At 50.7% G+C, this 16,420-nt stretch overlaps 3 protein-coding genes across 12 annotated transcripts in view; 1 reads left to right on the top strand and 2 right to left on the bottom strand.

The window, feature by feature from the left end:
* Positions 1-1,271, top strand: part of vps13b (vacuolar protein sorting 13 homolog B) — a 256,357-nt gene extending 255,086 nt beyond the window's left edge. For both annotated transcript variants that reach the window (XM_028981926.1, XM_028981927.1), the window contains exon 62: positions 342-1,271. In XM_028981926.1, coding sequence (XP_028837759.1) covers positions 342-593 — 252 coding nt within the window. In that variant the 3' untranslated portion in view covers positions 594-1,271. The remainder of the gene's footprint in view (positions 1-341) is intronic.
* rgs22 (regulator of G protein signaling 22) lies at positions 1,252-11,733 on the bottom strand. 9 transcript variants are annotated; one of them, XM_028981936.1, is made up of 24 exons: positions 11,625-11,724; positions 11,506-11,534; positions 11,321-11,383; positions 10,966-11,218; positions 9,894-9,981; positions 9,568-9,667; positions 9,377-9,434; positions 9,008-9,275; positions 8,761-8,922; positions 8,506-8,668; positions 7,749-7,874; positions 7,566-7,667; positions 6,524-6,718; positions 6,348-6,440; positions 5,543-5,709; positions 5,227-5,389; positions 4,664-4,816; positions 4,388-4,456; positions 4,074-4,235; positions 3,757-3,936; positions 3,262-3,435; positions 2,435-2,524; positions 2,244-2,352; positions 1,252-1,606 (listed from the first exon to the last, which is right to left on the bottom strand). In XM_028981936.1, the coding sequence occupies exons 1-24, from the start codon at positions 11,680-11,682 to the stop codon at positions 1,446-1,448; spliced, it is 3,186 nt and encodes a 1,061-aa protein (XP_028837769.1). In that variant the 5' UTR covers positions 11,683-11,724; the 3' UTR covers positions 1,252-1,445. The 9 variants fall into 9 exon arrangements, 8 of the variants coding, with proteins under 8 accessions (XP_028837769.1, XP_028837765.1, XP_028837766.1 ...); XM_028981932.1 differs by having other exon boundaries at positions 10,966-11,383; positions 11,625-11,726; XM_028981933.1 differs by having other exon boundaries at positions 7,566-7,874; positions 11,625-11,725.
* Positions 11,734-12,949: 1,216 nt separating this feature from the next.
* fbxo43 (F-box protein 43) lies at positions 12,950-15,666 on the bottom strand. Its single transcript, XM_028979225.1, has 4 exons — positions 14,369-15,666; positions 14,190-14,292; positions 13,922-14,104; positions 12,950-13,198 (listed from the first exon to the last, which is right to left on the bottom strand). Exons 1-4 carry the CDS (start codon positions 15,664-15,666, stop codon positions 12,950-12,952), a joined length of 1,833 nt encoding a protein of 610 aa, XP_028835058.1.
* Positions 15,667-16,420: the final 754 nt, after the last annotated feature.

Raw genomic sequence — 16,420 nt, 5'->3', positions numbered from 1 at the left:
GGAGCAGTGTGTGGGGACGGTGCTTTGCTCAGTGGCACCTTGGCGGATCAAGATTCAAACCGGCAACCTTCTGATTCCGCTTCCTTAACCGCTAGGCCACCACTGCCCCCAGCTCGTATAACTTTTATGACAGCAAAACTCATGTTTATAAATGTGACTTTTTATTATAGACCTGGTTATTATTCATACACACACAGTCGGATAAAGAGACTGCTTTAGAGGAAGTGTTTTTAGATTGACAGAACAGAGTGTGTTCTGATTGGATATCCGGTGTGTTATGTACTCTGAATATATATTGATAATATATATGAATATATGATGCGTGCTCGCTTCTGTGACAGGCTGACGGAGGCCGGGAGCACCTGACGGAGCAGCAGTACCGCAGGCTGGTGGAGTACGTGACCCGCGCCTCCCAACACCTCTCGCCCTCAGCGTCCACCCTCCAGCAGCAGCAGCCACCCGTCACCCCTGCAGAGCCGCCACCCACCCTCACAAAGACGTACCACTACGTGGTGGAGCCAGCCCACGCCCGCGTCTTCGTCAGCAAGTTCACCGCGGTGAAGAACAAGGCCCTGAGGATAGGGTTCCACTGACCTGAACTTTACAAGTGCCCTACATTAAACGTGTCCCTGATCCAGTGCTGAGGGGGACCCACAATGCATTTCACAAACACACACCACCTTGTAGAACCATTTATTATGTCTTGTCCATCCAGTTTACCTCCTGCTTTAAATGCCAGCAGACAAGGAGAGTGCAGATTTTTATTCTGTCTTCTGTAGGGGTCAGGAATTAGGCTGGACACTGATACGTTTTTCCTGATGATGCCTTAATTATTCTTTTGCTGGTCCTTTAAACTCGACGTTCGGCGGATTTCTCATGTGGATTTAGGTGGCAGTATTTTTTTCTTTTTTAATGCCAATATTTGTGCAATAAGCGTGGATGAGGGGTATATAATATAATAATAATGTCAGCCAGGAGTCCAGGTTACAAACCATGAATGTTTGTTGCTTTGTATTTTTATAAAGGTGTAAAACGAAATATTATTTTGCATTTGGTTTTGCATGGCTGCTGGTCTTATTTTTATATATGTCTGCCAACTCTTTCCAATTGCAAATATGTTTTTAAGACCTGTTGTACAATCGGCTTTGGAAGAACTTTTGTAAACTGTCTAAATACATTTACAATGTTAATGAACGATACCTTATTAATGGCTGAAGAGACTATTCTAATAAAATATTGAACTGACTTCAGTTAAGGCTGAAAAAAGTATAAATATGACCCTTTTATTATTGATTATCAGATTGATTGTATAATCGTGACATGGCAAATTGCAGAACAGCATACAAGCAGAATAATAAGCAGGTTTGGCATGAGATGAATATTAGGATTTCCCTGCTTTACGGACCAGTTCAGCAGTATTGTTCCTCTCTCGTGATGAAGGCATGTTAGATCTGCTCGTGTCGACAGCCTCTCACTGCTGCAAACGTGGGTGAGCTCCCGGAAGTCATAGCTGACCGCTGTGCTCTGGAAAGTGGGACTGCTTGGTGGCATTTGTTTGCCACTCGTCTTCTGACCCCTGAAATCTGACTCTGAACAGGCAGGGTGGCTGCAGGAGGAGAACAGAATGGCGTTGCTTCCACATTTAAGGAATTACAATGTAGAATTTAGCATTAATAAAGCACTGTGACTGAATTACAACTCACCATTTTGTAACCCGAACAGGGTTCCGCTGATCCTTAAAAAGTCTTAAACTTGTTTTTTTTTTTTTATTAAGGCCTTAAATGGCATTAATACAGGGTTTAAAGATCTTAAAATATCTTATACTGCAGACCCAATCATTTGTTCCTGGGTAACCTCTAAATAATTAGTTGAATTTCTAACACGTGTTTTGTGTATGAGATTGAAATCAGCAGATTTGGGGCTCAGAGTGGGATATTACTAAATCAGGAACGGCCTAATGAGGAGGGAAAAGTATGTTCCCAAAGTACGTTGACAAAGGCTTAAAAAATAATGGAGATTAGGAAGGAAAGTTAATATATCAGATAATGATATATTACTTAAGGTTAAATACAATAAATTATTGTATTTTAGAAGAGAATCTGGCCCTCACAGTGTCTGCTGAGAAAAACCCCAATGCAGGGTCTTACATTTGATGAAAGTGGCCCTAGAAAATCTTAAATGTGGCTTCCTTGAACCTGCAGATATTCTGACTACAGATGTTTGTAGGTGTGAGAGAGAGGGACCTGCTCCTGTTCTGACAGATTCTCCAGCAGGTTTCTTCTGTGCTTGCCGATGTGCCAGCAGTGCCTCCCGCTCCAGCGCCGCCAAATACTTAGAGTAGGTCCAGGACAGCTGAGGGACGCACATGCCAGTTCTTCAGAACTGACCGACTTCTTCCCACCGTTTACAGGTGAATGCAGGTAGAGCAACTCACCAGATGAGGGGCATCAATTTGCTCCTCTCCTCCCCACCCATCTTCCTCAAACAGAGCCGATAAAGTGCCCCTCTGGCTCCGCAATGCCTCCTGGACAAAATAACAGCAACAACAATTTCATTTTGTATCGACTTCCCAGAAACCTTGGCACGGAGTAATTCAGAGACACGACACCACGGTTCATCAGTCACAGATGGATTTATTCATTCGTCACACTTCTCCACCAATCCACCATAAAATCCACCGTCAAACTGTCATTACATAAATGTACAGAATGATCAATGTAAATATAACAAATAAACATTTCAACTAAAATTGACAAATGCGCAATAAAACTGAAACGCAGTTAAACGTACCTCGCTGGCTGCACGTAACCGTGAGGGAATAAGTTCGCTTTAGAAACAAAACTTCTTCTTTCTCTTCTTTACAGCTTACTTTCACCTTTAAACAGCTTATTTATGCCTTCTTTAATTTACAGCTTCTCCTAGCATCTTAACCCTTTTTTGCGTCACTTAAAGGTGACTGTGTGCAACACGGAATGTAACATTCCGTGAGCCTGTAATCAGAAGGTTGCCGGTTCGAATCCCGATCCGCCAAGGTGCCATTGAGGTGCCACTGAGCAAAGCACCGTCCCCACACACTGCTCCCTGGGCACCTGTCATGGCTGCCCACTGCTCACTCAGTATGATGGTTAAATACAGAGGACACATTTTGTTGTGTGCACCACTTCACATTCATTTTCATATTTCTGACAAGAAAACATCTAAAGACAGCAGTGAGGTGTATATACAGAAATGATCACCCTGATACTTGGCTCTGTTCAGTACCTCAGTTCTCCTCTGTTCCTCTTTCTCCTCCTCCTCCTTCCTCTGCTGCTGATCCCACGTCTTCAGCCGGACCCGCTCTCTCTCCAGAACCATCAGAACCTGATTCTCTTTCATGCTGCTCCTGAAGCTCAGAAACTCTGGCCACAGCTTATACAGCTCAGTGAACACTGTTATCTACACACACATACACACCTTGCATCACCTTTGATCCCCACTATCATGTGTGTGTGTGTGTGTGTGTGTGTGTGTATATATATATATATATATAGATAGATAGATAGATAGATAGATAGATAGATAGATAGATAGATAGTACAGGCCAAAAGTTTGGACACAAACATAACTCCACATGTGTTCATTCATAGTTTTGATGCCTTCAGTGAGAATCTACCAACGTAAATGGTCATGAAAATAAAGAAAACACATTGAATGAGTGTGTTTTTTTTTACACAAATAAATCAGATTTGAGTGATCCAGCGAGTGTCAGATCCACACCTGAGCCTCTTTGAAGACATAAGGCCCCAATTCCCACCTCTTCTCCAGGATTTGCTGTGCTTGTTCAGGGGGGATGTCTATCTGCAGAGCGGGGGGGACAGATGAGTCGATGAAGCAGCTGATGATGGTGCTGATCTTCTGCTGAACGGTGGCCTCGTCACAGTGCGAGTGGCAGAGGTCCTGCACAACACACACAGGACATCGCTATTTTCCTTCCAGTGTGGCCAGTTAGAAAGAAATGCATGCAGGCCCATGCAACAGCAGCAGCAGCAGCAGCAGCAGCAGCAGCTCTGACTCTGTGATGAATCCAGTCGCACCTTGTACCTCTGGACCTCCAGCCAGAAGAGCACGTTGTTCTCTAGGGAGTCCCCTTTCAGAGCCACGAAGCGCCGAAACTGCAGGCAAGTAACGGGGTTCTGCAGGGCCTGCCGGAATGCCAGCACCTCCTGGGATGATGCCATCAGCGCTCCATCTACATGCTGCAGGGACAGAGATAGAGAGGGACGCAGTCTAACACGGGAGCACAACCTCTCGTCCGACTGTAAAACGTTCTTGCTGAAAATGCGTAAACGTAGACAGGTTCTGCAACATTGAGCCACCATGAGCCAGCGGCAGGACGATCTGTCCTCACCTTCCACACCGGACGCTTCTTGTGACGCCTCAGCACGACATTGTCTTCCGCCACGTCCTGGACCTGTGGCTGAACACAGGAGACACAAAGTGAGCAGTAGCTGAACAAAAAGCCACTTAAGCCGTCCTCTCAAAGGGAGCCTGTTAGACAACACCCCCGTCCCTCGTCCCCTCTCAGCATGCCGGGGATATCAGTATCGCGGCACGCGTACACTCGATAGCGTAATTAACACGGGAGGTGGAACCGTGAATTAGCAGAAAGATGAAATCCCGTCACCTTCCGCCGCTCTGCGAACTCTGGAGAGGAGAGGAAGGCGGGCAGCAATTTCCTCTCAATGCGATTCCTCACCGAGTCCTGCGTCTCCGCCAGCGCAGCGCCGGACAGGCCCTGGCGGGACAGCTGGGTCCAACCGCCAGCCAGACTCACCACCTGCGTATCACACACACACACACACACACACAGTCAAACTACGTCCACACACACGTCCGCTTAAAACCTGCAAAAGAACAGCCACTGCCTGCACGTCCCACTACAGACAGATGGTCCACAAGCAGCACACCGCTGGGGTTCATTTGCATTGTTGGCATCAGAGCGCGCGTCAACATGGCTGCCAACATCTCAACTGTCCAGGCCCCGAGTGAGACGCGCACATGCCACGTCTTTCCAACATCTGTCCTTGCTTTGTCTACTGACGGGCAACGGTCTGTCCGCTTCCACGAATTTTATTGAAGACAAATCCTTTCTGTCTGATGTCTGCTTGTGGCGTCTGTGTTTTTGTACCCGCGTCAATAGATGTTTGGCGAGAGAAAGCCGAGGCCGGACGCGCTGGCAGCTCTGACCTCCTCCTGCTGGAGTTTGGTGGCAGGGCTGGTCGGGCCGAAGAAGTACTTCCTGTTGAGGTATTTACTCCTGACGTTCCGAACGCGCTCTGCTCGCAGCGTCTGGTCCCCGTGGGACGTCCGTCTCAGCTGCTCCAAATCCAGCCAACACAACAGGTCTGTACTGCGTTCACACACACACACACACACACACACACACACAATACAATATGGAATTACATCACGGAATTTTCAGTGTCCTGTGTTGGTTAATGATTTCATTTCAGTGAAATTAAATTGAAAAGAAAGCTGCACAGCAGGTGCTACTGGTGCATACCTGGTGAAGTTCTGCTCCAGGAAGACCAGGAAATGCTCAAGCTCTAAGCGGTTCTGAAGCAGCGTTCCGAGACGGAAGCCTCTGAACTCTTCAGGGACTTGTGTCCAAAGGTCTGGCTCTCTGGAGCCCTCTGCTTGTGTGGGAGGAAGTCTGCACTCTTCAACTTGCTGCGTGTTGCAGAAAAAAAAATTGTTTTTTCAGGGTTGACCTCAGTTTTGTTTGTGGGCTAGTGATGATGATGATGATGATGATGATGGATCATGTATTCTGGTGTCTATTCCAGGTCCTAAAAGTCCTAGACAAGAGCGTAAATAGCTAAACAGATTTCTGCTCATTTTCTTCATTTTATTTCTATGTAAACTAACAGCCGGTTATCCTGCTGTTCGCTGAGCTCTAATTCCATCTGCAGGTGTCATTCTAGAGATGTGAGAACAGTGGTGGCCTAGCGGTTCAGGAAGTGGCCCCGTAATCAGAGGGTTGCCGGTTTGAATCCTGATGTGCCACTGAGGTGCCACTTAAAAGCAGAGGACACGTTTCGTTGTGTCACCATGTGCTGTCATCTCAAAATTAATTTTTTTTTTATATGTGCGTTTTATATACTTATATTGTCCCTTTTCAAACTTTCTGTGAGGAAGCTGCACAGTACATGCATGGACAGAAAAAAAACTACAACAAATGAATGAACTTAATAGACTTACTGTATGTCAACTTTAATATATGACTTCGTATATGAAGAGCATATCAGTCTACTTGGCTGGGTGAAGCATAACACTATTACAGATTTTTGCTTTCTGCAGAAACAGACCTTCTCTGTTCTCTGCACATGCTCAGCATGCAAGGCAAGACGTTTCTTGTACTGAGGGGTCTTGATGTGTCGAGTGTCCTCCCACAGGTCCACCTACACACACAGTCATCCATACAGACAGAGTTGAATACATCACGCACTGCACTCACACACTTTTTGTCTGGTGTGCTTCATACCCTTTCAAACGCTCCTCTGTCCTGATTGGTCAGAAGAGTCCATGGCTCCAGTAGCAGAGTTAGTGCGTGCTCCTCGGGCCAATCAAACAGGTCCTCAAAGGCAGGGGACAGGTGCGAGAGCACGTACGTCCTGCACCCCTCAACCACGCCGATACTCCTCTGTGCAGTGCTGCTCAGGTATGAGGAGTATAAGACCTGTCAAATGCACACACACATGCGCATGGCATCCCACTCCAACACAATAATTCATTCAAATCCACACCGTCATTCTGGTCTGAACCTGGTTGGAGTGAGAACCTGGGCTGTGGGGAACGTTCTGTTCCAGAAATCTGTCAAAAGTAAAATCTATATAAAATCTGTCTGAATGCGTCAAAAACAAGGTCGACCCTGCCTGGAACCTGAAGTATCCCACGCAAACCAGCACTGCCCCATCCCGTCCTCTCCTGTCCAACTAACGCGTCTCAGAAGCTGCGCGGACAGGAAGGCAGAACCCTTGGTGGAGCACCGGAATTTCTTTCTCCGCCAGCAGGGTGGGCACCCTGTCGTGGGCCACAGCTGGAGCTGATGAGCGGTGGAATGCGCTGCCAGTGATCAAATGGCCCGCCGTGATTGGCCCTCCCCCGGGGGGCGATGCCACTTGCCAGACCGCCGGTTCCCCGACTCTCTCTCACCTCCTCCTCTCCCCTGGCCCCCTTTCCCAGGCTCAGCCTGCGTGTTGTTCCCGATTTGCTCAGAGTCTCTCCGGTATTCCGTGCTGATTTATTAGAGCCGGCCTTTGTCTCTTGGAGAGCTCGGCGACTGGTGCCGTGCCCAGAACGTTCCTTCTCCTCCCCACAACCCTTCACGATGCCCCCTGCCTCTTCTCCCCAGAGATCCTCCTTATTGTGTGTATTCTGGGCCACATTCGTGTGTGGCGGAGACCAAGGGGGAGGAAAGTTGAAGTTGACGACTTGAGAAAGATACGGAACAGGAGGCGGGAAGCAGGGACCACATCATGGACCAATTCAGGCCGGTCCTGGAGAGCAGGGAGAAGGGGCTTTACCTGGGCTGTCCTCTCAGCACGGTAAGGGTCCAGCCCTCTCTGGCAGAAGAGCTCGTGATAGTCCTGCAGATCTGTCCAGAAGCGAAGGGCATTCTCCCACAGCTGGGAGACACAAGCGGAGAGAGACGGTCCCTGACACGCTGACCGAGACGTGCGGCTCTCGTGAAGCCCTGTGTCCAGTACCTTGTTGCCAGACTGCTCACAGAATCGGCGAAAGAAGAAGCCAGCCCTGGGCTCCACGTGCAGGGCCTGCAGCATCCTCTCCATACGCCCGCCTCCCAGGACCGGGCCGCCACTGCCAGCAACGGGCTGAGAAGCAAACCGTCAGTAGGGGCCGGATTTAACTCCAACAACAAGGAACAAAAACCACTCGTGACACCCGTGTACAAAGTACAGAAACAATTACACCACGTATATTCCTTATATATTATATATTCAAGATTGGTTTGTTGTCAGTATACCGTGTATTGAAATAATGTTTCACACAGACCCCCCCCATAGTGCACTCATAAAAGAAAAATATATACACATTATATACAAAACAGTTAGTTTAGTGTGTACTAAACTGTACTAAAGTTTAAATACTGTAAATGTTTCTCTATAGCAGGGAAGTAGAACTTTACTGTACAATGAACAGGTCGAACAGGACATAGCTGGACAACATCCTGTAGGACGCGTGTAAGTGGATAAGGTGGATATTTCAAACAAGACGAACATGTGCAAGACGTGCAGGAATGTGTGAAAAGAGCAGAGATGTGCAATATAGCGCAGATGTGCGACTAGTACATCAATTTATTACAGAATTGCGGTTGTTACAGCGTTCATAGTGATGCTCCTTTGGAAAAATTGCATGGTTACGGTAAAACAGTATTTGAAAAAAGGTGCATGTTGATATACTGCCTAAAACAAATAGATAGTAAAGGAAAAAACCTCTCCGTACCCGTTTCTCGGATGAGGTGGGGGTTCTGGGTACGCGGGAGGTGGGGCGCAGAGGAAGCTCTGTGACGGGCCGCGGCCACGGGTCAGCACCGGAACAGGGCAGCTGGAGGCGAGAAAGGACCTTCTTCCCACAAGCTGACTGAGACGCAAAGAACCGCGGGCCCCTGGGGGACAGAACCAGAGCAACAAGGAAATCCCGAACTGAGGTCCCCGCGATCAAGGTACCGTCCCCGCACTCTGCTCGCTTTCACCTCACCAGTACATCAGGAGGACCTTCGTCAGCCGGGGCTGTACGAGGCGCAGCTTCTCGTCTCGCCAGCAGGTGGGCGTGGCCAGGTCCAGCCTGGAGAGGATCTCGGCGTTCAGGGCTCCCCGGCCGCCGCTCTTCAGGTGGTGGCTCCTCGATTTAAATAAATGCCTTCGAGCGCGAGAGCACACACCTTCAAACCACAGAATTCCCGAGAGAGGGACTATAAAATGTAAAAAGACGTGGGGAGACGCGCCTGTTTTTACTTTCGGTGCTCTGTAGAGCCTTCAGCCGCTCGATGTCCATCCACAGGTTGAACGCCTTCCCCCCGGGGGTTCCACTTAAAAACCCCTTGAAGTCGTCGAGGCCGGGCTGAGCGGACCTTTCTCCTCCCTCGCCTCGGCGCTTGCCCTGTGCTCCATCCGTGGGGTTGTGGGCGTTCCGGGCGTTCCGGGCCTCGCCCGCTGACTCGGGCCCCTGCGTTTCCACCTCTCTCGCCGCGCCGGAGCTGTGCTCCTCTGACTCTGTGGCGTACAAGCGCGAAGCTTCTTGAGATTTCTCTGCTCTCAGGCATTCTGAGGGACGAGGAGAAGATCTGGGATCTGCACACAATTGGATGCCTCACCATTTATGCTCCACTGAAAGGAGCCAGATTCCTCCTGTCCTTCAAACAGCAATGTTTCCTAAAGGGAAACGAGTCGAATTTTGGGGTGATAAGTAAACACAAGCATGTATCAGGGGAAACGTTTAACCAGGCCAACATGTGAGCGGAGCTGGCAAGTCTTCATCAGATCCAGGTAGATAATCTGTGGAAACCTTTTGATCTGGGGACATGGAGCGTTGCTTGGAAGTTTGGTTCAGCACCCCCTCTTTCCACCGGCCCAGATAACCCAGCTGGGAGAGACGCTTGGCCAGTCTTTAAAAAAAGAAGAATGATCACAAGACAGATTATTCATTTTAAAATCAGAGGGATGCTGCTATAGACGACTTCTCTACAAGTTCATTATTCTCCGCTGATAACAGACCAGATCCTTTTCCAAATTAAGGCACCATCGTCATGTCCGCAAACTAAACCAGTCCTGTCCTTCTCGCACACAGACCTTCATTCATGGAAACCGTGTTGTAGCTCTAGTGTCTGTCACCTGTATTCAAAGTAGCAGTCGCTTTGCAGGAATAAATGCAGCCTGGTCTTCCTGGCCCACAGCAGGCCCTGTTCTCGGTCCAGACACTGGGGGAACAGCGAGAGTCAAGTGGGCCAGTGGGGTTCAAATAAATACCAGCATGTAACAGGGAAAAAGTATTTCAGACGAGTCGAACACTAACACACGCACATGCACACACACACTGCACAGAACAAAAAAAAATACTAATTCTCGTCTAGCACTTAACAATTCCCTAGCAGGTTCTTCAGGCCTTAACAGGGCTCTTAGTTTTGTAACTCACAGTCTATGGAAACCGAATGAGAGTTGCTGGTGTCCTCTTGTAAGTCGCTTTGGATAAAAGCGTCTACCAAGTAAAGTAAAGTAAAGTAAAGGAAAAACGTCTAAAGCAGATTTCGCAAAACCAGGCCGAGGAGACGAAGATTTGGTGTATCTGGCCTCTCTTGTGTAATGACGTTGCAATCGGTTCGGCCAATCAGATACAGGCAACCGTAATCAGAAGGATGCCGGTTCGAATCCCGATCCACCAAGGTGCTGCCGTCCCCACACACTGCTCCCCGGGCGCCTGTCATGGTGCCCACTGCTCACCAAGGGAGATGGTTAAAAGCATAAAGGTTATTTCCTTCGGGATGAATAAAGTGCTTTTAACCATCACCCTCGGTGAGAGGTGTCTGGGGACAGTGGGGACAAGGACTGCCAGTCCACTTCCTCCCTCTCATCGCCACGGTGTAACTGTTGTGCAGGCTGGGGGTCTGCGGTGGGTGCCGGGGGCCTGTCACCCCCTCGGTGAGAGGTGTCTGGGGACAGTGGGGACACGGACTGCCAGTCCACTTCCTCCCTCTCATCGCCACGGTGTAACTGTTGTGCAGGCTGGGGGTCTGTGGTGGGCGCCTGGCGCCTGTCATGGTGCCCACTGCTCACCAAGGGTGACGTTTAAATGCAGAGAAGTCATTTCCTTCAGGATGAATAAAGTGCTTTTAACCATCACCCTCGGTGAGAGGTGTCTGGGGACAGTGGGGACACGGACTGCCAGTCCATTTCCTCCCTCTCATCGCCACGGTGTAGCTGTTGTGCGGCCCGGGGGTCTGCGGTGGGTGCCGGGAGCCTGTCACCCCCTCGGTGAGAGGTGTCTGGGGACAGTGGGGACACGGACTGCCAGTCCGCTTCCTTCCTCTCACCTCCACGGTGTAGCTGTTGTGCGGCCCGGGGGTCGCGGCGCGGATCTGTCGCTGCAGGGTGTCCTCGGCGCCGGTCACGACCTCGAACGCCCCGGTCTCCTGGTCGAACCTCACGGCTTCGGGAAAAGCCTGCAGGACGGGATACGGGCTTCTCTGAGGCGCTCGGAGCGACATCCAAGCCGCGACCAGCGACATCCAAGCCGCGACAAGCGACGACGCGACGACGCTTACCGGCTGCCGGAGGAATTCGTTGAAGAACTCGGCGAACAGACGGTCCGAAAATAAATGGTCGTCCTGACAGAACAAAGGGAGACTTGTGTAAAAGCCCCAAACGTACCAACCTGAACCGATAAATGATGAAATGTCGCTAATAATGTCTAAATCTGCCAGTTCGACGTGATTTACAGGCGACTTACAAAGTTGTCACTCGTAATTTCCGGGAGGTCTAAAGTGAAAAGATAACGAAACCGAATAGGTGATTTTTCTAAGAATGCATATTTATATCATATATTTAGGATATATCTATATTTTTTACCCGTGTCCACCTGGCCCAACATGTCGTGTGTCGGACCGGGAGGTTTCATGGTTGCCATGGAGGTGAAACACCAAAAGGAACAAAAGCTACTTTGGATCAAGCCTGGTGACACTTCAAACCCAACTAGATAACCAGTTATTTAAGAAGACTAAATAATCCTTTTAGATTTATATAATGTTGCTATAACCCTAATACACTCCAGCACTTTCACTTCAGTCACTTCTGGACACAAACTTTTTTTTTTTTCACCCTACCTGTTTTTTAGCAGTAAATTGGAATATTTGCATATTGGTTCAATATTTGGTGCAATATTTGCAATAATGTGGTCTGTAGCAGTCGCTAAAGCATTTCACTGCATATCATACCGTGTATGAGACCATTTTAATTTGCTTTTTTTATTGTAACAAGTGGAGTAAACTATTTATTGTAGGTGGAGCCAAAGAATTACGAGGCATTTCAAATATTTTTACATTAAGATGTATATTAGAAAAGAAAAAAAAACAAAAAAAAAAAACACCAGTGCGTTAAATTGGTTGGAACAGCACTTCGCCGCCTGCAGCTTTAAAACGAGACCACAAGGTGGCGCAGCCCGACAACATATATTGCAGTGGCACAGTAGTGAAAGTGATTGTCATTGTGAGGCGCTGCAGCACAGCACACGGTGATACTGTGAAATGTGCCCTCTGCTTTTAACCATCACCCTTGGTGAGCAGTCATGACAGGCACCCAGGGAGCAGTGTGTGGGGACGGTGGCACCTTGGTCGGGCAGCGGTGGCCTAGCGGTTAAGGAAGCGGCCCCGTAATCAGAAGGTTGTCGGTTCAAAATCCCGATCCGCCATGGTGCCACTGAGCAAAGCACCGTCCCCCCACACTGCTCCCCGGGTGCCTGTCATGGCTGCCCACTGCTCACTCAGGGTGATGGGTTAAATGCAGAGGACAAATGTCACTGTGTGCAACGTGTGCTGTGCTGCTGTGTATCACATGTGACAATCACTTCACTTTCTTTTGGACCGGGATTCAAACTGGCAACCACTGTGAATCTTAACATACACCAATTTCTGACAACTCGATATGGGAGGGAACCGTTTAAAAGAACCTTTATTAAAACTTATAAAAGCATCTGTACAAAGAGAGAGAGAGAGTATACACATACACAAAACCTGCAAAAATCGGTGTAAAAGACGACATTCTGTACATGTAACAGTGCAACATCAGCTGCTGGGTTCACTCACGACGAGGAGGAGCTGAAATTCATAAATTAAAAAGACATTTTAAAAAAAGGTTTAAAAGAGGTAGACAGAACGTGGCCACCGTGAACCGTGAGGTTACAGCCTCTTGACGTTGCGCTTGCTCTGCGCGCTGCCCGGCAGCACGTCCCTCTTGTTGTGCCGCCGGGCGGACAGGCGGCTGCACTCCTTGGAGCCGTGGTAGGCGCACAGGCAGGTGGTGCAGAAGCGGAAGGCGCAGTCCGCCCGGCTGCACACGCCCTCCTTCTTCACCGGGTGGCACCTGGCGGGGTGCTGGCACAGCGGGCACGGCTTCAGGCTCTCGTCGTTGAAGAGGGTTTTCGCCACCTGTGAAGGAGGAACCGTTACATGGAGCTCGCGGGTTTCCAGACGTTTCCACGACTTTCCCCGACCAGTTGGCAGCCATGAGAGGCGCCCGGGCAGCAGCGTGTGGGGACGGAACGGTGCTTTGCTCAGTGGCACCACAGTGGATCCGGAATCGAACTGGCAACCTTACGGGGCCGCTTCCGTAACCGCTAGGCCACCACTGCCCCATTTAAAGGGGTCACAGAGTTGAAACACCCTTATTTTATCGCAACAGCCAGTCCTTAAATCCTTCACTCTCAAACCAAACTTCTTGAAATCGCATGTTTGGCAAGTTAGCAAGTGTAAGGGCGTGGCAGCGTTCTAGAACGTTCCATTTTTTAAATCTGGGGAGGGTTTGAACAAGGCAAACAAAGACGCGTCAATATACATCAAGGTTTTAGATCTTAACATTTACAGATAATTCCCTGACTTTACCTGTCTGGAATTCCCTGATATTCCAGAAATCCCCTGACCCTTGGGAACGCTGCTCTCAAATATGGTTCTCACAAAATGTGCATTATTTTGTAGAAATGGGGCAGTGGTGGCCTAGCATTAAAGAAAGCGGCCCCGTAATCAGAAGGTTGCCAGTTCGAAGGGTTATGGGTTAAATGCAGAGGACAAATTTCACTGTGTGCACCATGTGCTGTGCTGCACTTCACTTTCACTTTAGAAATGAGGATTTTCACAGAATAATTGTGGACCCACTTGTAAGAACTCTTCTCGCTTGGCGCTGGAGAGCAGGAGGCCACGCTGGACCGGGGTTAAAGTGCTTTTCCCCGACGGCGTGGCGCCCGGGGTTCTGGCCTGAGCCTGGACGGACCTCAGCGCCGGCCTGGTGGCGAGGCTCAGCCGCGTCTCCGCGTCGGCGGTGTGGGCCGCCCGGTCCAGCTGAAAAGGAAAAAGACACGGCGAGTCAGGTGAGCGGATGGGCGGAGATATCTCGCCCGGTGAGATTCTGCTCCGGAGAGTTCACCTCGAGAGCCAGCTTCTGGTTCTTCACGTGACCTTTCCTGGTGCGACTCGCCTGCTTATCTTGGACAACTACCTGGTCCCAGTCCTCCGATACCTGTCCAAAGCTGTTTCAGGAGGACAAGGGACACGTTACAACCACATCTAGCCACTTCAGCAAGCGTTGAGGGAAAAAGGACGCACTTGTAAATGTCCTGCGGCGAGAGATGTTTCAGGATGGCGCTCAGGACGTGCCTCAGGTTCCGGCGTTTCAGCTCGGCGACGATGTCCAGCTGCCCCGCCCCAATTTTCCTCCCGATGAGCCCGGCCAGGGGCGGCTCCGGCCCCCTCACCAGGTCCTCCAGGCTGCTCTGCTGGCCCAGCATCCTGGCACCGCGCCGGCACATGCCGTACACCATCTTCAGCGCCGGGGTCAGCGAGAGGTCCGGCGACCCCGACGCGTCCAGGAAGAGCTCGTCCCCGTCCCTGGAGAGGAGGGCGTCCGGCTCCGCCGGGGCCGCCCTGGCGTCTTCCTCAGACTGCGAGCCGGCCTCTCGGAGGGTGGAGAGCCTGCGCTGCCGCTCCAGCCGCGAGCGCCGCCGGCCGTCCACCGGACGCGGGGTGGCCTTGCCCTTGGACGCAGACGGAGGCAGGAACTCCTGGAAGGAGCCGTCGTAGTCCACGGACAGGTCGTGCGACTTGTCCAGACCCAGGGAGCCGAAGCCGCTGTCCCCGGACGGCGAGGCGTCCATCTTGGAGTTCGGCGTGAGCGACGGCGTGCTCAGGGCGCTCAGGAGGTTCACCGGCGTCCTCAAGCCGCCTTGGGCCGGGGGCGCCCGTTTCACGCACTGCGGCGTTTCCGGCAGCTCCGCCTCGAAGCGGCCGGTTATGATGCTCTCGTCCAGGTCCGCGTCGGGGAGGTAGTGCGAGGCGGCGCTCTGAAAGGGAGACGGAGGGACGATGAAGTGGCCGTCCTCCAGCGTGGAGCTCCTGACGTGGGAGAACATGCCGCGCCAGTTCCTGCCGCACAAGGCCGCGCTCTCGCCTTTCAGAGTGCTGGTCGCGAACGTGGCGTCGGGAGAGTCCAAGTCCAGGCTCCCCCCCCGGCTGTCAAGCCGGTCTGTGCGTTCGCGGCCCGAAGGGGTCGCGCCCCCAACTCCTGCTATCCGGAGGGGACACATTTTACCATCCGTGGCGGACCTGGACCCGAGGAGCCGTCTTCGCAGCGAGGCGGCGTCCTTCTTGGATGCCCTGGGAGTCTCACACCAGCCTGTCCTCGAGGGCACTTCCTTCCTGGAGCTGGCCGCGGCGTCACCCTTCGCTCGGTCCTTCCAGGGAGCGTTGAGCTGCGTTACGTTCTCCTTCGGAGTCCCCCGCGGCGCTGGAGCTTCATGTCTGGATTCGGGGACCTTCAGCCTGGAGCTGTGAAGGGGATCCACCTCATAAAGGTCACCGCAGGGTCCACGGTTCAGTCCTTCCAGGCATTTGGGCCTCTGCTCCATGTCCTTGTGTCCAGGGGAAGTTGTTGGGCTGGGCGGTCCTGTGGACAGTATGGATTTACATTTACAGCATTTATCAGACGCCCTTATCCAGAGCGACTTACAATCAGTAGTTACAGGGACAGTAGAGACACTTGAGACACTCAGGGTCTTGCTCAGGGACACAACGGTAGTAAATGGGATTTGAACCTGGGTCTTCTGGTTCATAGGAAAGTACCCACTAGGCTACTACCACCCCACTACCATGAATCATTTATTCTGAAGAATAACAAAAGTCTGGCACGACTTGAGCCTTCGGCCTTCAGAAATGTTCCTGTGGACATTTAAACGTGCATCAAGGTAGAAATTCCTCAGATGCGGCAGGAACCTTCCACTTCAGCCAAGACTGGTGTCTGCTCGCTCTCGGGCAGTGATCCTGTCACCTTGTAAAGTCTCCTGTTGGGACTACGCGCCTTTCTCAGCGGGAGTTGGGGAAGGGATGGACCTTAAAAATAGATTTGATTCAGCTGCACATGTATTTGGAGCGTTTATACATTTACAGCATTTACAAGACGTCCTTACAATCAGTAGTGACAGGGACAGTCCCCCCCTGGAGACACTCAGGGTTAAGTGTCTTGCTCAGGGACACAATGGTAGTAAGTGGGGTTTGAACCTGGGTCTTATGCGAGTGTGTTACCCACTAGGCCACTACCACCCGGGGTCAAGGTTGACTTAACATATGAAATATTTAACAGCTTCCCGGCTCAGCAATGACGAT

The sequence above is a fragment of the Denticeps clupeoides genome, chromosome 5, assembly GCF_900700375.1.
Source record: "Denticeps clupeoides chromosome 5, fDenClu1.1, whole genome shotgun sequence".
Classification (NCBI taxonomy): Eukaryota; Metazoa; Chordata; class Actinopteri; order Clupeiformes; family Denticipitidae; genus Denticeps; species Denticeps clupeoides.
Note: the sequence above shows the minus strand (reverse complement) of the source record. Positions and strands in the feature narration are given on the sequence as shown.